The following is a 19,716-nucleotide window of genomic DNA, read 5'->3' as shown; positions in this document are numbered from 1 at the left end:
AGTTTGCAACAGGCAGTATTATTGAATTCATTAACTTTCCAGGTAAACTTAATGGGTCAGGTTGAAACCTCATACGGAAAGTTCCACGGAAGGCTTTCAAGGCCAATGACAGGATTCTCTCAAGCTTATTTTGGAGTTTTCTTGCGACTTTCTTCTTAGTGAAGGAAGGGTTAGGATAGTGGTAGCTTTTTGAGTGTGAGCTGCAGCTGATTGCTGCTACGTTGCTCACTCTATGCCTGGCAGCATTGCAGCAGCAGGTCCTCCATATCGTTGGTGTTATTCCCTAGTGCCACATTACAGGCTCCAGTGGAAGAGCTCTGCAGGGAAATGAAGCCTAGAAATACAGATCCAAGTGGCAGCATGTCCTGGGGAACACGGTAAGAAAAAGTGCAGCAGAAAAAAAGCTCATTCCCAGAGCTGTTCCTTCTGCTGCTGCTTCTTCAAATCCTCAGAGCCCCTCCTTGGAGGTTTCAGGAGAAAACGGCCCACTCTACAAAAAAAATGCCGCCTCCCTTTTTAGTGCAGTAAAGAGAAAATATCCATGCAGAGACGGTTATATACAGATAATGGCAGGAGGGATGTGACCCATTGTTCTGTTCCACGGAGGCAGAAGTGTTCAAGGGCCATCGTGGAAAGCCTGACCCAAGTCCCCTCATAATCAAAGGAGCCTGAGTGAGTTCAGTATGAACAGGTCAGAGCCAGAGCAACCTTGCAAATCATATCGGGGAGTTTCAACTAGGTCATATGCCTCTGCTTTGGTGGTTGTCTCGTTTTCCTGTACTTCTGAAGAATGGATAGCGCAGTCTACGTTGTTGCCAGCTCTTGTGATATGTGATGTTCTTCTCAAAGCCTGAGCTTTGGAGGCATACAAGATGCAGATTCTTTTTAAGCTATTGCACGTGTGTGCTTTTAATATGTTTTTAGTCTTTGTAGTTGGAAAACACAGGTGAAAACATGACCTGAGTTCCTAAAAGTTCAGAAATGACAAGGCAGAAGATATACCCACAATTATTAGTTTGTGAAACGCTGTGATTCTTAAGCTGTTGTCATGATTTTGGATGGTTAAGGATGTAAATATGGTGTTTACAGCAACAGTATGTTTTCAGCTCTGCAGACAGAATGAGGCATGTACTAACTGAAAGCTGCATTAGTCCCACAGAAGTTCAGTCTTCTATCACTCTAGCGGGATCTCTTATTAGTAGGCAGAGTTGCCTGCTAGGAGGAAGATGCCATCTTCATTCTGTACAATAATGGGAAAATAATAAAAGTCTTCCTCCCCCAACAAAGCATCATCTTGCCATGGATCAAGAGGGAGTTCAAACCATCATATAACATCCCTTGAAAACTGGCATTTGTAGGAATGTCACATTTGAAACGTTATAGTTATAGGACTTCCATTATATGTATTATAAATCCACATTTTAGAGGGTTGTAATTTAACTGTATACAGTCATTCTGCTTTGAAACTTGGCATAAAAATCACAGCCCTGGAGCAGATATTTTTATAACAGAAAATATGTGAGAAAATTGATTTGGCTTTTCAGAGATTTAGACGTGTTCAAGTTGTCACTCGGCACATTAGACTTACAGAAGCGAAATTTGTTGGTGAGTTACCAGATACCAGAACATGGAGCTTTGGGTGGGTGTTACGTGATCCACAGCAAGTAATAATTTGGTTTTGATGATCGTGAATAATGCAAATACGGGGACATGCTGTGTGGCTTTTAACACGGGACTACTGAACGTTGGAGTCAGAAGCTAAATCAATAGGAGTTGTCTCTGAGATCAGCTTTGCAGATGCTCCGTGAGTACTTGCAGACGAAGTCAGTAATAACGAATCTGAATAGAGCTGCTCATCTCTGTAGGCATTACAGTCAGGTTCTGGCTGTGTAATGGGGAAAAGTGCCGCAAACTACCCCGACTATGAGATCAAGAACTTGCCGTCCTCTTGGCGCTCGAGGTTGCAGAGAGCTGGGAATCGGTAGGAGTTAATGAAAAGAGGTGCCAGGTAGACTCATGTCTGTTACGGGAGCTGGTTGTTTGAGTTGAAATAGTTTATTTACATCATTTGCATGAGATGTGCTTTTATTCAGTCTTTTGTTCCCCCCCCACCTACAGCAGATTAAAAGGCAGTGGAGAGTATTACATAAGTCTGTAGCTTATGATTGTTGAGTAATGTATATATCTGGAATCCTGACTCTACCATACAGATTTTTAACGCCAAGAATTACTGAACCTGGAGAGCAACTGCATGAAAGCAAGGTGCCAGATAAGAGACTTTGCTGTTGTAAATTGCTGTAGCCCCCCAGCAGCTACACTGACTTACACCAGGGCCAGCCCGCTCCATTCACAGCAGCCAACTCTCCTCTGCCCTGCCTGCATTTTCCCTTTTTCTGTCTAGCTAAAATGAGATAAAGATGTTGCTTTGTGAGCGGGAAAGACTGAGAGCTCACTGCGGAGCCAGGCAAAATAAGAGCAGGTGCTAAGCAGCGTTTCCAGCAGTTCAGCTCCCTCTCGACAGGCTCGGTGCACCCCTCGCTTTTGAGTGCAAGGCCCCTCCGGAGCCCAGCTTGGCAGCTGTGCCAAATTGAGTGCTAGTCCTGCAAGGCTGCACGATGCTGGGAGCCAGTATATGATCTCGCTGTGTTTACCTTATGGATAAGATATGCAGTGGAGCTGCCCTGGAGTGGTTTGTAAACTTACACTGTAAACACTGTAAAATGTTTCATCTGTTCAAAGTCAGTCAGTTCAAATATCCTTTCTTTCTTTTCTTTCTTTTTAAAAATCTCTGAATTAGCTTCTCTATTTCAAGTGGAGAAAATATGTCCAAGCTTTATAGATCAATGTTAACCACATCAGATGTTTCCCACTCTTGTTTTTCTTTCTCCATTAGTTCAAGACTAAAAAACAATGCTGAATAAATATACTTATCAGCTATCAAGGGTATAGTGGGGTAGTTGTTAATAGGAGATGGGTGTGGTGTATTACAGACAAGGTTCTTTAAAACTCTTTAAATCTGAACATCCGGACAGATTTGTGGAAGAGAAATTCTTGGCTAGGTTAATCCCACACAGACTAATTTAAATTATGGATAGACATGTGTTTAAACAAATACAAGGCATGCATAAAATATCTCCTGATTTGAGAGTTATAACAATGATGGAGCATATCACCACCAGCTCAGCCAGGAAGCCAAAACCTCTGGAAACACAGGGCCGACCTGACTGCAGGTGGTACTCAGGCCAGCTGTAAGTCATCACTGCTCTTGTTAACTAATCAGAACAAGAGAATGGTGAAGTTTTGTTGGTTTCTGGTTATTTTAGACTTAGATTTCCCCCATGAAAGTGATCACGGAGAAGCAATTTAGTCAAAGATGGGATAGCCAAGCATATTTATTTCAAGGCTGATGCAACAGATGTGCTTGTAGGTATAAAATGTGACCTTGTGAAAGCTCTCTGCACTCTCACTTGGGAAGGAAAACTCACAATCGTGGCATCTCTTCAGTCACAAAGGGTAAGAGGGGAAAAAAAAGCCCAGACAGAGGGTGATCAGAGGAGAGGAAGTCACAGAGTGGGGATAGATAATGATGATACAGTCTAGTTTTTATGTAATGCTTTTCACCAGGAGATCACACAATAATTTGAGAGCTACAGCTCTCACAAAGGTGAAAGGGAATCCCAATCCTGTGTTATATCCATTAAGCCTGTTGCATCTTGTACAGATCAAAGAGAAGGAGTTAAGTCACAGCTAACGCTAATGAGCCACTATTCGTAACGTTTTGGGCAAATGAGGAGAATACAATGAAATGTTTGCTGTCTTGCTATACAACGTTAATTACAAAGCTGTGAAGGGACCTTATACCTGGTATGTATTGTGAAGAACTCAATAATGAATGTGTTGCAGAAAATTTTCCAGCTGAAACCCGAACAGGACCATTTACAGATGCTTTACTGAACAGAAGTGCCAAATCTTAGGTTAGCTTTTGGCTGTGGACCAAAAATACTTTCCACAAGAGGTGATTATTATGTATGATTCATACAGTGAGTCCACATGAGTAAAAATAATACTGCTTAGCTCTCAGTGTTCAAAGTGCTTTTACATTTTCAAAGTGCTGTTCAAACATTAGTTAATTAATGGCATAAAGTAAGTTACATTTTTGTGCATTTAGCATTGACATTTTGACAATAAATGGTTTTGGAGACTTTATATGCATCAGTGCATTTGAGCAGCTCATATAAATTGTGCTAATGTTCTCAATTGTATTTGAGCAACATCTTAGTAATTTAGATGCTTTTTATCTTATGATGAGCAGATAGATAGAGCGAAGGTTATCTGTAGATAGCAATGTACCGTAAATAAGGTATCTTCTTGTCCTTTCTAATAAAACATAAATCTGCGCTTACTCGCCTCTGTGGTTTGTGCGCCATGAGCTGCCACAGAAATAAACACACTGGTAGAAGTCAGAAACCACTAAGAGCCGTCATTAGCATTCCAGCTGCGGAAACAGAGCTCTGTCCAGAAGATGGATTTTGTGGAATTGGTGTACCCAAGGTTAGACATCGGGACTTGGTAAAGCGCTGGAACGTCTGCTGGCTATTTTCAGAGCACTGTCAGCCTATTACCATTTATGAAAATTAATTTAAAAGTGATCCCTTAGAGATGAATCTCTTTTTTCCCCTTCCTGATCCTTGTGAAAAATGTTGGCATACAGTTGACATTTATATCCCAGCGGATTTTTTTTTTTTTTTCCCCTAAACAACTTATATTAAAGTTGCAGTATCCTCTGTGGAAGACATTCGTCAATTGTATCAAGCTGGCTTAATGACCTTTCACATGAGGACATTTTGGCTGAATCACAGACTGAGCTCGCATGCCAAATCTATAATCACATCTGCTCTCAAGCATAGATCTTGCGTACTGGTCCCAGACTCTCACAGGTGCAAATATCCCCAAAACAGGCTCTGAAGTGCAGCCATTCCCCGAGTTGACCCAGCCGCCAGCTCAAGTTCTTGAGTTCTTCGGGAGTAAGTATTTTCCATCAAATTTTCTTGTCTCGCTGCTCATTGTTCCTCCTGATCTCCCTTCTGAGTAGTGAGAAACACGCAGAGGTTGCATTTAGATCATACAGACTCCTGACGTGGTTTCTTTCAGGATGCTGGGAATCGACCATTGTGAAATCTTGTGAAAATAACTCATCACTCTACAGTCATTCTTATTTAACAAAAACACACATTATTTTGTCGTACCTACCTAAGTGTCTCAGGCATGAATAGGGTGTAATTGTGACTGTAAGAAGTGACTTTCTACAAAAAGAAGAACTTCTGTGTAGGAAGGAGATAAATAGACTTTTTTTTTTTTTTTTTAAATTACATATACTTTACCTGGCATCTATCTGACACGCAGTAAGCAAATGATCCTGAGTTGACCTTCTTTTTGGAAGAGACACTGGTGTGAGCATCCTGGGAATGGAAGTGTTTTTTTCTAGCATTACTGGAAATTTAATAGCTTCCTCTTCTGCCTGGTTCTGTCTTTCTGATGGCAAAAAAGATTATCTCTAGCATTACAATGAGACACATACAGTATTTGAGAAAATCAGCCTTTGTCCTTTAAAAATGGTCTTTAATAGCTTGCATTAATGAGTTTAATTTGATCTATAAATGACAGATAACTTAATCGTAAAACATTTTCTTCAAGGAGAGAGATAAGGTAATATTTACATAAATGAGATTCAGTCCAGGTTTCAGTACGAGCAATGGTTTCAGAGCTGTTTCAAGTTATGCGATGTGGTCTATATTCTTAGGAAAGCAATTTTTTTTTTTTAAGGGCTCTTTTTTATCTACAACAGACTTTTTGAATAAGAGTTGTGCAAACTCTGTGTATATATTGTTCCTTTATAACTTAGGTAGCAGATATGTTACTTTGCTTCCACTACAGGAGTTTTAATCTCCTCAATGGGGAGTAAATATTAACTTTTCACACACCAGTGTTTTCTCTACCTATATTCTTCCTAGAATAAAGAATATATGGAGGTGCTGAGGAGGAGAACTTGCAATACGTTGCCGATGATCACAGTAGTAGTGCTGCTAATACAGGTTAAGCAAGCACTCTTCATCCCTAAAAGTGCAGGTTTTATGACACTTCTTGAATTTTTTGAAACCTAGCTGTAGTCAGACAAACTTGGTGTCCGAAGTGCTGCTGTTGTCTTCCCACCAGGGTGGGAAATGTATTACCTGCACTGATCCAAAACCCCTTTGAAGTCAATGGCTTTTGGATGAAGACTAACTAACATGAACATTAATGTAGGATGAAGGTGAGAATGATTAAAGAAGCGATAGTAAACAAGGGAAATACCCACTGTGAGCTTCCTTCAGGGACTGCTCTCAATTGAGTTAGGTTTGAGGGACTTCTACATCAAATCATGTATTTTGCAAAGCTTTCCAAGGTGAAACCTTCCAGGTTCTAGGTGCGTGTATAATTTTGTATGTGGGGGTCATCTGGCCTCTTTTGATGGAAATAAATAAATTGAATTTTGAACCAACTTTGTAAGATCATGCCAGAATTTTTTCTTCTGTCAGTAATTTAGAACATAGTGTGAAAAGTCTAAGTGACAGCAGTCAAGAGTTGTAAAGTACCCCGGCTCCTGAGGTGAGGTAAAACCTTTGCTCAACCTCAGTGAGAAAATTGTTGCTGAGTTTATCGTGACTGCAAATTTACCCTGCCTGTAACAGCGCACTTAAAAAGTTATTTAAACCGTCCTCTGCTGCTTCTAGGAACTGTTTCTCCTGCTCTTTTTCTGCAGCTCAAACATTTATTGTGCATCCTCAGGAGCCTGCTCAGGGCTTCTCAGCAGCACAGCCAGAAACAAACGTCTCTGTCCCAGCCACGAGACGCCAGCGCGCTCCTATTCCTGCGGCAGGAGGGAATGCCCACCCCTGCCGCAGGCGAGAGTGAGGGAGGCAGAGCTTTTGGGGACTGACAGACATGCTGAGGGACCTGGTGACTTCTCATAATGCCTGGAAGTCACTGCCATCCCCTGCCTCGGCAGCACAGCAGTAGGGAGCTTTGCTTTCCAGGGCATAAATCCCATTGCTCTCCCTGATGGTCCCCAGCCTCAGGCAGCTCAGCCTCCTCCTGGCGCTGGCTCTAGCGTCCAAACCTAAATTTTTTGTCCCTGTCTGAAGGGTAGGAGGTACCATCACTTGGTCTCTCTGTGTGGTTTTAAAACTGGGGGCTGTTTTATATTCAGAATCTTGCAGCAGCCACAAAGATAATGGCAAGCAGGAGATGACGTTTCTGTTTTCAAGCACAGTCTTTTTTTTCTCGGATAGTCAACTCTGAGCAAGTAGTGCTGATTCTCCTGCTGGCCCTGGGAAGGAGTGGAAATTGTATTGGTAGATATTATGTGGTCTACAACAAAACTGGTAAAAACATCAAGAATACAAGAATTTTTCAAAGTGACACCTCCGCCTCAGGGCATCCAGCAAAGAGCTTTTGGTGTTAGTGAAACGTGGCATCTTCTGGGAATTAGTCTCCCACAGGCTGGACACGCAAACAAGCTTAGGACACTCATAATTATTGGGAACTTTGGGGTATTTAAGTCCAAATTGTACTAAAAAGATACTGAAAAATGTACGTTGTAAGGTAAAATGTGGTACAAAAAGTTGGCCTATGGGATTACAACGCCCTGCTTGATTGTATGCCACAATACCATTTTATTCAGTGGAGATCCACAACGAGGATATAATGATGACTTTAGGCAAGCTGATGATTTATCTCCTCAAAAACGCGTGGTTGTTGTAAAACTGCCTATCAGATATTTTCAGAGTACTATCCTTCACAAGCCCTTATTTAACGCAGTTATATTTGCATGCATACCCTCTCTTCACATTTGCCGTTTGTCACTGAGATAGCAAATTACATTCATCAGAATCCATTCATTCCCCCAGTTTCGCTGAATACAGGATTATCTTGGCTGTGTCAGCTGCCCTATGACTGGTAACTGTGAAAAATGGAGGTCGCCTTCAGATATTCCAAACATGTATCTTCAGGACAGTAGGTATTAAGCTGGAAAAGATTAATGGGCTTTATGTCATCGTGTTTGTGTGGCATAAAAGTGAATTGTGCAGATTGATGGATATCTTGGTAAAAACAAATGCTTTTTTAAACTACTCTCTTGCCCCTTTCCTGACAAGCTGTAGTGACCATCAAAAGAAATATACTGAGACGTTGCCTTAAATCCTAGGTTGATTTTAAAGGTTTTTTCACCTTTAGGAAACTGAAAAACTTTTAGTTGTTGAGCGAAAAACCATATGTGGACTGTTAACTACTGGTTATTTTATAGTCTGTTTGTGTTTATATTAGCACTACAGGACTATCATGTCTTATTTGTCATATAATCACACAATATATAAGTAGCTGGGACACATACAATTTGTTGCTGACCATTTGTAAATTCCTCAGAAAATGTTGTCATAATTTCCTATTTTAGACCCCGATTGCTTCTTTAGGATGGCCACTCTGCTTGTCTGGCACGTGTTTGGTTTGTACAAAAAAGTAACAGCTCAGCACAAAGAGCCACCAGGTCCAAAAGGGAAAGCTCTACCTGTCCTTGAATAGTACACTGTATTAAAAAGGTATTGAAAGCACAGAGTGGATTCTCTCAAGGAGAATAAGTAACCTTTAAAAAACAACCAATGTATTAGGGAAAAGGAGTTATCATTATTGATTCTCACAATACATGGGTACATTGAAAGGATATGCCAGAGGAAAACTGGTGGTGTGCAGTGAAGCTTGTGAACTTTGCTTGTGCCCGTTGATAGGACTTTTTCTTTTTTTTTTTTTTTTTTTCCCCTGTAGCATCTTTGCTTGAGAGAGAACAGGAGAAAAAATCCCAGGCTCCTAGTCTGGTTCTGCTACTCTTGTTCTCTGTGACCTTGGGCACATCAAATCTCCACCTGGAGGCAGAGATCTATCCGAACTATCGCAAAACTGTAATGCTGACCTGTGTTTGAGATCTGTGGGTAAAAGTGCTTCTCCACTGGAAAGTATTATGGTTTTTGACGTGTTTCAGTAATATGGAGATAGGCTTATGCCATAGTGATAACTGCAGTGGTGTGTCTGGCAGCCATGTGGTACAGGGAGTAGTTCGCCCTCATCTGTTGAATACGAGCAGAACTGTAGGAGCAGGCGCAATAGATAGGGAGAGGCATTCTGACCGTGTTTTAAATTTATCTTGAGTTTCATTGCTAAGTGTGTTGCTACTGCGTTTTGTTTGAGAGGCAGGGATTGCTGCAAAGCCTTATGTACCGTTCCTTTGGGATGCTGTTTGTGTTGATATTTTAAACTTGTAATAAATTTCTGGTGGGTTTTTTGTTGTGGTTTTTTGTTTGTTTGTTTAAATTGCCTTTGGACTTTTAATTATCTTTCACTCCAAGCAAACTATGCTTTCTGTCATGAAGTACGATATTAAAGCACTAATAATAACTTTCTCTTTCTGTTTTTTAACTTCAGTAAGGCCACCATAGAAAACATTCCACTCTATTCGTGATAAGCATAAATCATTCTGTAATTCATGTGTTTTGTGTTATTTTTTCTTTCAATGACTGCCTAAGTAATATGATGGTTTAAGTAAGAGTTGCTTCCTCATAGCTAGTCGTCAACGGGTATTTGCTCTTGATGTGATATCATAATGCTCTATTAATACCATTACTTGCAGGAGGTTTACAGTAATGTGGATTTTTATTTAGATTTTTGCTTTGGATTCAACAAATCTCAAAACTCAAATCCATGAAAATCCAAGAGCTTTGTCCTGAGAGAGTACATGTTTCTCCCTCCACCGTCAGGACTGAAGGATGATCTAGAGATTGCCTGTTTGCCTGAAGCTGGGCTCATTTGGGTGCCTGCAAGTTCAAGTGAACGGGGGTGTGTTTTGGCTCAGGTCTGCAGTGGATTTGAAGCTGGGCCAGGTGCAAAGATCTTAAGGCTAGGTGAATTGCTTTGTGAACATCATCACACAGTTCGTTGATTGTCAAATTCACCGTATCACCAGTCTGACACCTCTGCCCCGCTTAAATCTTGTTATGAGGATGGAAGCGGCACCGAAGCTTTGTATTTGCCATAAATACTTGACTGAAGTTCTTTTTGAGAGTAATTCTGCAATTATAGACCATGATGTCATGCTGAAAGGAGCAGACAGTCAGCTAGGCTCTATGCTTTAATGGTTTCTGTGAAATTAGTGATAATACCAGGAGGCTGAATTTTAATTTACAGTGCTATGAAATGAGTAGTTTTTATAGGGCCTGAAGCATTCACCTTTGGAAGGAGTGTGTGAAAACTTCTGGCCTCGACCACAGCTCATTTCCAAGTGGGATACAGTCCCCTCTGCTCTTTCTTTTCGGTCAGGCAGACTGCTCTCTGGACAGCTGGCCAGATGTGCATGGTGCTGAGGAAAGGCAGCGCCTCTGGCAAAGTGAATCACAGCTGCTGGAAGGGATATGGCAGATGCCTGTGTTATTTTACAAAGCTGGTATTTCCATCTGTTAGTTGGTTGCAATAGGATTACCAGAGGATCAGATGGGGCAGAGGGTAGGCTGAAGGGGAGACTGTGAGCATCAAGAGCATCATTTACCACTACTTTAAGGGGGCAGAAACAGATGTCGGTCTCTTTGAAGTGTACCTCTGCATGTAGTCAATTCAATGCATCGGCTTGGTCCCAGGCAGGGAGGAACTCTGTCAGAAAATCAGAAAAGAGAGAGATGGAAAATGAGGTCCCTGAAGATAAGCAAGAGAGAGGGAGATGTGGCAAACTGAGTCCCTGCCACAGAAACAGAAGAAATTTTACACAGTGTGCAGAGACCAGCTAGGACACTCATAGCTGGCTTCTGTGGTGCATCAAAATCTTTTCCTTCTTATTCTTTGCTTCCCACAATTGAGATTTTGATTCCACAAGAGCATACCTTGGAAACCTGACTTAGGTGGCTTTGTTCGTACTGGTCTCTATAAGGGAAGTCTTGTCGGGCAATGAAAGCCAACGGGGCTGCCCGAGCAGCTGCCGTCTGAACAGCGGGAAAATGTGGGATTGCGGCATGGTTGAAGGTTCAGGGCTTCTTCCTTACAGGCACTGTAGTCAAGGAGTCTTAATGGGTACAGGCAGCTCTGAACTGTGACTGGTAAGGGTATGTTTGAGAAAGTATCTGAAGATTTAGGGTAATGAAATTGGAATATCAGAAGACCTTTAATTCTTAAGGAGGCAAATGTTATTTCTGGCGTTACAGAGTATAGGCGCCAATCCAAGCACGCTGAAGTCAATAAAAAGCCTTCGTTTGGCTTCACTGAGTTTTGAATTAAGTCCGCAGAATGTTTGATAAACCAAAAATGTTACAGCAAGCTTCTGGTGTTCACCGTCACCTTATGACAATAAGTCCTGGTGGGATCAGGCAGGGGTGTTTCACAAAAGGGATTTGCTACATGTACAAAGAGCAGAAAGCTGTTTCATTCTCTTTGTTGTTTGTTACCATTAATTTGATTTGGGATTGGGAAACAGTTTTTACAAGTTAGCATTGTTTTCCTATTGTGTACTTTCTGGTAAGATTTAAATTATGATGAAACTTGTTGTCGCGTATAATAAAGAACAGTCACTGCCTGCTGGGTAAATGTCTTGGTACTGGGGATACGCATGAAATACTTGGGAGTGCTGAAATGCAGTTGGTTTATTTTTGTTGCAAGTTGTTATTTTGTTAGGACACAAGGTGGCAATGACATGGAAACGCTCATTAGATAAAATAGTCTAGAATGTCTTTTGATCAGTTTTCTGCGCTTCAAATCTGTGCTTGATATATACAGCTTGGCACCTGGGTATACATACAGCCATACGTATGACAACATTTGGCATGTCCTGTGGATTGTGCTTGGCAATACCACTTTGTAGCGATGCATAAATGCACAACTAAGATTACTGTCCCCTAAAAAGATAGGAAAATTAAGTCAGAGGAATTGGACAACCTGCCAGAGGCCACAGCAAAAGAGCTGATATAAAAGCAGAGACATTTTCAATCCTAAAATGTATATAGGTACAGCTGTAGAGTATAAACTCCTCCTATATCAGTGACTGCAGACACAGATGTCCGCATATACATGCAGCGTCCTCCCCCATGCTGCAGTACAGGGGAGGGTCCTTTAGGGAACTTGGTGTGTACTTTTAGTTTGCTGGGAAGGCAGGGCTTTTTTCCTTCTCAAAGAATCCATTAAAAAAGGGTGTAAAGTTGCCAGACAGCATCAGCAGACTCTTGTTTTATTGCAGCCTTGGATGTGGCAAGGCCTGTGGTCATTTCTCCAAGTGGTGCATGTCCATCTTCTTGCTCCGTTTGCCTTCTCTGGGCAGAGCTGTCTCTGGCAGGCGGTGGCTGTGTGTCGGTGGAGCTCGGCCGCCGCGGAGGGGTGCGGCTCCCAGCTCTGCTGTGCGGTTTGTGGGACCCTCGGCAGCTTGTCATCGTTCCTGCGCTGCGGTGACGGTGCAGTCCCTGAGCACCTGCCTGCCCCAGCCTCCCATGGAGCTCTTCTAGACCATTAGTGGTCCGAGTGAACTAACCCAAGGTGTATTAACCCACCAATAAACTTAAAACTCACTAGATGCAAAGTGCTCTCAAATTCACTGGGGAAAAAAACCAACCAAACAAACAAAACTCCACTGAACAAAAAATAGGAAGAAATATTTTTGCTAACTGCTTTGTATTGAGATCAATGCTGCTGCTATTAAGACGAATGGTACTTTTATACCCAGTGGAGGGGTTGTCAGTTCATGAGATTTGGCTGTATCCTTGTGAAATCTTGGCATTAATGACTGACTCCAGGTCCATTCCACTGCAGAACAGCCTGAGCCCTGTGAGCCACACAGAGCCCCAGAAGTTTACTGATCCTTATCAGGTGCAGCCAACAAAACCACCAGGAAGGTATCCCCCCCAAAATTAAATGGAGCCTGGCAAGGAGAGCAGGACCCAAGGAAAAAAAAAAAAATTACCCAAACAAAATCAATGTACTCACAGCCTTGAGCTGTGAAGCTGCCTACTAAGTGAACAGCTCATGAAATTTAACTCCCTTCTTCCTGTGTTGTAGTGCTCTTAATTTTGGGGTTCTTTGATCCACCTATTCATAGCTGTGAAGCGAGCAGAATTTAATCAGGGTCTGACAGGGGATGGTTGATTTTAATACTGGCCTCCAAAAAAGAGCTGTCAATCAAGGATGAGCTTTAATACCTTCAACTTGCAGCTCCTTTAAACTTCTGCTGCAGTTGAGTGGTGCTTGGTCGGCTGTGGAGGAGCCAGGCACCTACAAAAGGCGCCGGGGCTCCTTGGGCACGCTCCGGAGGCGGGGGGGGGAGTCCCTGGGGAATGCTGCCTGCCCTCTGTAAAGGGGCAGCATGAAACGTCTAATCAAGTTGGCATTTCCTAGCCACATGAGAGATTTCCTCTTTCAGTAAGGAGCGGCGTTCATAAGTGTGCATCCCAAAAGGCCTGCTGAGCTTTTGTGAGCCAGCAGGCAAGGCAGGTTTGGAGTCCCTTGGATTAAACCTTTCCTTATTGTAGCTGGAACAGGAACAGTGAGGACAAGGGTTACTTTCCATACCTAATTTCAAGTTACTTGAGCTGGGGATGTTAGATAAAATAGTCAATGACTGGCAGGATGATAGAATATGGTTTAATTTCAGATTTACTATCTGCCAACACATGCCATTCAATCAGATAAACACAGGATTTCAGCTGTCATCACAATATCTTATGCATACTTAAAAATAGAGCACTTTTTCTCACACCAAGAAGAAATTAAACAGGTTTATATATAGGATGTATACAGTCAGGAGGCTAGAAATTTTAAAATAGTCTGCTGTTTCTAGAGAGATTCCCTATCTTTAAATTAAGGAATTATATTAGAAGTAGTAGAAATTCTCAGGATTGCAGAAGTTTTATCGTTGTCAACTGCACAGAATAAATAAAAGTAAAGGGAACACCTTGAGAAGTTGAACTATATAAAATGAGGGAAATGTCTGTAGTATTTACAGCGGAGGATATGAGACTATATAGAGAGCAAGATGACTCAGAACTTCTCTGCATGGGAATGTAATTCCTCCTCTGGTTTATAAATTTCCATCCTTGTTCTTTTGTCTGTCCTGGTTCACATATTGGGCCTATCACTGTAATGCGTGACTATCTGCTTCGCTCGGGAGGCGGAGATAGAAGTAACAATCTAGCATCACTCCACCACTATCCTAAACCAATTTTCACAATAAATGTAATTTAAACATTCACTGTCTAAAGCTTCCCTCCTGAAAACACACAACTTTACTTAAGTGGAAACTCTCATATGGGTAAAATGTGGCACCACTTGCCACCGGTGCTTTACGTTATAAATTTGTGAGTACACAGATGAGTATGGCTCTTTGGCTTGAGCACTTAACCAGTATTTGGGTTCTTTATTATATCCCTTGTGAAGAGTAGCTGATGGCACAGTCCAGCGTATTTTTAAGGTCTAGCCTGGTTTGTTTATGACGGATGCACAGAACAGCTTGTTTCTGTGAACATCGTATGAGCAGACAGCAACAGGCAGCTTTCTTGCTCACAAATCTGCCGATATGCTTCCCCGGCAAGCGGTGTCCGCCCAAGCTCTGCCCTGCTGCTTTCTCTCCTGCTCACGAGCCTCTTTCTTCCTTAACGCCCACGTAACCTGTACCTTCAGTCTCATATTTCCTACCTAGTTTGCTCTTTCAGGTTTTCTAGTCAGCTTTGATTCAGAGATGTCCTTGTTAGCAACTACTAGCATTTTCCAGCATAACCTATTATTGCCTGCTCTCTTTCCCTTCTGTATTCTACCAGGCTGCTCCAAAATGAGCTCTAAAATGATGTCCTGAGCTGCTCAGCATAATGGTATCTTTGAAGCCAAGACTTGTACTTAGCTTTGAAGAGCAGCTCTAGCAAAACCAGCATTTTCTACTGAAGATAAGGGAAAGAAAGCGTTTTTTTGAGAACATTCCTCCTGCTGGTTTCCCTGCAGGGAGGAAGCTGGTGCTTTTTCTAGCATGTGCAAAGGTGCTCTTGAGGAGCTCTGCTATGACAGATCGGCTTACTGCCCATGGAGACACGAGGACAGCATAATGCCAGCCGAGGCGCTGAATTTCTTCCTATTGCTTGGGCTTCATCCCTTTCTGGTTAAGCTTGCACGCACTTCAGAGAAAAGCTTGATTATGAGGCTGCGGGTCCCTCAGCTCAGCTGTGGGAGGGTCTTTTTGACTTCCACAGCTCCCTCCTGGAGCTGGATTTTGGCTGCAGAGGCAGTTTGTGCTGGGCTATGCAAACAGATAAAACAAAGAAATAGCAAGGCTAGAGTGAAGCCCAGTGTGGGTGTTTTTCAATCTTAAAGGCTTTGGAATTCTGTTTGGTGTTTATTTTGTTTGGCTTTTTTTGGGTGTCTTTTAGAAAAGCCTTTCACATACAATGATCTCCCAAACAATTTATTTGAAAACATTGGTGGGTGGCGCATACGTTATGGGCTGTGGTTTCATTGATATGCTCAGCCTCGCTAAGTAGATGGTGTATTAAATGTTTTATTTACCCCGTGTGCTACCTGTCATCTAATCAGCTTTTGTTTTTGCTGCATTTTGCTTGTATTATAGCAAGAGTAATTGGTTTCATGTAAATTAAAACCGCATGAAACCTTTTAAAGCCATTTTAAAATACTAAATGGTTTTGCAAATAGGTTTGTCGGACAAGGATTGGAAAAAAGAGCTCTTTGCTTACCCATTTACTCTTTTGTATGCTTATTAGAAGCCCCCCATGTGACTCTTTCATCAAACATTGCATCCCAGTACTCATCTAGAATGCCAAAAGTCATTTATACTGTGCTCAAGAGTGGTTTGCATAAACAGGAGGCAGTTAACAAAGAATACAGTTGTGAGCTGCGATTGCAAATGTTATTTTATAAATTACAACACAGATACACAATAAAGTCAAAACATGCATCCCTATGATGTTTTCTTGCTTGCCTGGAGCATAAAAGCGTATTGGCTCAAAAGTTTCTTTGCTTTTATTAACTATTATAGCCAGTGTTTATGGTTGCGAACATTTCACTGTGAATAATTTTGTTTCTTACAGGTGGATCGTATCATCTTCTGCGTCTTTTTGGAGGTTGACTACAAAATTTTCAAGAAGAAAATGGGCGAGTTTTTCCCTCTAGGTAGGTATAGTAATCGAGTGCCATCTGACTTTAAAAAACGATGCTGCAAAAAGGCAACAGTTGGCGTCCTTTCTTCTTTCCCTGCCTAAGCCAAATATTAAAATGAGAACTTCCTTTAAAGATCAGCTGCGCATAGAGGCTCTGATCCTGGTCAAATGCAGACATTTAAAATTTGTGAACCGGTAAAACTACTTGTGGTACTGCTTTTGCAAAATCAAGGCCTGCTTTTGTATGCTCAGTACAACTAGTTTCTTCATTCTCTGCTGTATCTGTAGCTCCTCCCGAAACCTGGTGCGTGGCACTGTCTGTCTTGACTCTGAGAAGAAAATGATTTGCACTAATGTATATAGCTCCTAGTGTATATTGCTTTTCCATGCACTTTGTGCTTGCTTTGCTCTTTCATTAACGATGCTGGTAGGGTTTCTCTGGGTTTGGAAAGATACCGCAGGGGTTAGAGCCCAACTGTGTCTGAATGAGAACTTTAAACTTGAGCTGTCCCTGTGCAAGAATGAACGGGAGAAAGATGGCTCTCACTGGAGCACTTGGAAATGTTAGCCATTCATCTTATGTTTCACGCAGGAGGTTACTTTCTAGAATTTAAGAAAACCTGGTGGACAGTAAATTTGTTAATCCCCCTCCCCCCCATGTGCCTGTGATTTATTTTTATCGTATATCATTAGAAATCTATGTTCCGGTTTTTTATCAACCCTAACCTTCTCCCATTTTATTTTGTTTTCTATGACATCAGTCCTACTATATAAGACAAGATCCAGATTTTAGTATTTTATCACCCGTTTCAGAAGTGGCAGTCACTTAAATACTCCCCACGCTGTCTGTCTGTCTGGTGGAAAGGGCCTTTGAGTAATAGGAAGCAGAGCTTTGGTGTGTTGTGTGTCTCCATTAATTCTACAGGACTGTGTTGTCACAGTAGCCACAGTGGTTTTTTCCTTTCGCTTTGGCTGGTAGTATGGAAATTGTGATGTTTCTGTCTCATCTCACTAGAACAAAGCTTTTTGTAGACGACTTTGTAATCTCCAGTTTGCAATGATTGGCAGCTGAAACTTAAAGACCTATTGAATAATTCAGGTAGCATAGAATGGTGTCTAACTGCTTAATAATATTTTTGTCTGGAGCACGTTGAACATGCATTTCAAAGACTGCATTCATGTCTAATCCATTCATTGTGTGATTTTTTTTTTTTTTTTTTTTTTTTTTTTTTGGCAGCGTACCCCAACACATAGGATAAAGTAGCAGTGTACTGCCTACCGTTGCTGGCTCTGTCCCTGCCCTTCAGATTAAGCGAGAGTAGACTACAGTGTCAATTTGTCAACTTAGGGTATTAATACTCACCTTCATTGTTAAGGTCTTTGAAATCACGGATTAAAGCCTGGTATAGTTGTTATGAATGTAAAGCCCACTTAGGTTTGAAAGCCTGAGAGACAAGAAGATGCTTCCGAGTTGAAGCGTGGCAAGCCCAAAGGGGAAAAGAGAGGAAGATGGGAGAGTTATTTCTTTTTTGAGGTTTTCAAAACCTGACATTGTTGAACTCCTGTCTACAGACAACCTCTGTGGTTGGGTGTCATGTTATATAAAGACTTATAATTGCATTACACCACATTGTATAGATGATCAGTTGTACCATAGTTTTAAAAGTATGTTTATTGTCATGCATGGAAAGTGTTTACCATTTTATTGCTTGATCTAAAACTGGGAATTTGATATGTGACCATAGAGAGGTGGTTGTGGTGGGGCCCCTCTAAGGTGCAGCACATCCAGTGGTTTGCAGGCACATGACTATGCAAAAGGTTGATCCAATACTTACACAGACAGCTGTCCAGAGAAAGATGTTTTAGTTCTCAGCAGCCACAATTTGGTATAGATTGCTAAAAGATCTTGGGACCCATTTTCATAGGCTCCCTGCTGCAATCTTCTCATAATTAATGATTCTGAATACCAGTTTTGGTATGCCTTAATGATGCTGGTTTCCAGAAGGACCTGAGCATCTCACTGGCTGGGGAGCTGGAGCTTTAAAAGGAACCAGTTTAGCATCTAAAACTTTATCCCTGACTCGGTGAAAGATTTGCTGTGGTTAGGTCAGTAGTCAGTGATTCAGGAGATCTGATTTTAATGTCTTGTATCACCATGGACCTTTGGTATGCCCTTATAGGAGTCACTTAGATCTTCAGCTTGTGAGGAGACAGGGAGAGGCAGGCAAGAAACATGCTACCCAAATGACTCTCCATTAGTGTCCCTGGAGAAATGATCAGTATCTGGGTCTCTCTCCTGGAAGAGTGCCCTAATGATTAATACACAGTCTCAGGTTTTCTTTGCTGTCTTGAATTGGCACTTTTCCGCAGGGTACCACGACTTCAACAGATGTAAGCTGAAGTCAGCCCCATCCTAAATTGCCTATAGCCTACTGGTGAGAACATCAGCTGAAGGTCTGGATGGTGATCACCAGATGACCATCATGTCTGCTGTTTGTTCCTTTTTTCTGGTCTCTTGTGAATTGCCATCTGCATTTAACATAGTAGACTTTGACGAGTTATCAGCAGACTCTCCTACCGTAGGGATATTCCATCTCTCTGCAGGACTGGTTTCTTGCACGGAGGACTTCGTCGACATGGCTCTGTGTCAGGGAATTAGCAACTGTCTCTACCTTTGGCAATAAATTCCTGATATTTAGACTGTGGAAGGAATTGCCAAAACTCTGGTGGTTTTGTTTTGGTTTTAAGTTAATCTATTAATGTAGTGAAATCAAAGTCTTTAAGGACAGACTTGCCCTAAATTTAAATTAATAGGACACTCTCTGAACACTCACAAGAGAGAATAATGCTGAGATACTACTTTAAGCTTAGAGAAAAAACATTGAGACATTTTTAAAGCGTGTCTCGCATTCAGAAACATTATGAAATATATCTACTTTAATAGATGTGGACAAAAATGCTTAGAAAGAAGAATATATTCGTGGAGTTATATACATAAATAGTTATTACGTTAAACCCAGTGCATTAATAAATCCAAGAAGACATCCAAGTGCTTGAGCTAGTCAAGTGATAATGAAATGAAGCTAGAGTTACACCTCAGTGCATTAGAGTAAGTGGAATATAGATATAGGGAAATTGTTCCATTAGTTGAACATATCATTAAGCCTATTTTGCAAGTGGAATGCCAAAGAAATTAGTCGAGTAATAGTACTGATATTAAGACAACTGCCAAGAGCCTTGTCATTTGCAAACTTTCAATATATGGGGTAAGAGGCAGACTTCTAAGTAATTTCATATCTTAGGAGTGTAGCAAAGCTGTTCGGTAACAGACCAGTTGTCACAGTCTCAGCATTTCTGATTTAATCTCAGTAATCAGTAGCCTGTACAGAACCTGAGCCAAAGCCAGCGTGCTCCAAGGGAGAGTGCCACTTAGTCTTTAACTCAGACTTAAGATCTCCTCGTAGTGGTTGTCCAGAAAAGCCCTGGTTCAGAAGGTACAAGGTCCTGG

The 19,716-nt window shown here is 41.6% G+C and overlaps 1 protein-coding gene across 4 annotated transcripts in view; it reads left to right on the top strand.

The window, feature by feature from the left end:
- MACROD2 (mono-ADP ribosylhydrolase 2) overlaps positions 1–19,716 on the top strand; it is an 899,949-nt gene that overhangs the window by 797,452 nt on the left and 82,781 nt on the right. For all 4 annotated transcript variants that reach the window (XM_075496893.1, XM_075496891.1, XM_075496892.1 and 1 more), the window contains exon 9: positions 16,140–16,221. In XM_075496893.1, the coding sequence (XP_075353008.1) occupies positions 16,140–16,221 (82 nt within the window). The remainder of the gene's footprint in view (positions 1–16,139; positions 16,222–19,716) is intronic.

Source organism: Mycteria americana, chromosome 3 (assembly GCF_035582795.1).
Source record: "Mycteria americana isolate JAX WOST 10 ecotype Jacksonville Zoo and Gardens chromosome 3, USCA_MyAme_1.0, whole genome shotgun sequence".
NCBI lineage: Eukaryota > Metazoa > Chordata > Aves > Ciconiiformes > Ciconiidae > Mycteria > Mycteria americana.
Note: the sequence above shows the minus strand (reverse complement) of the source record. Positions and strands in the feature narration are given on the sequence as shown.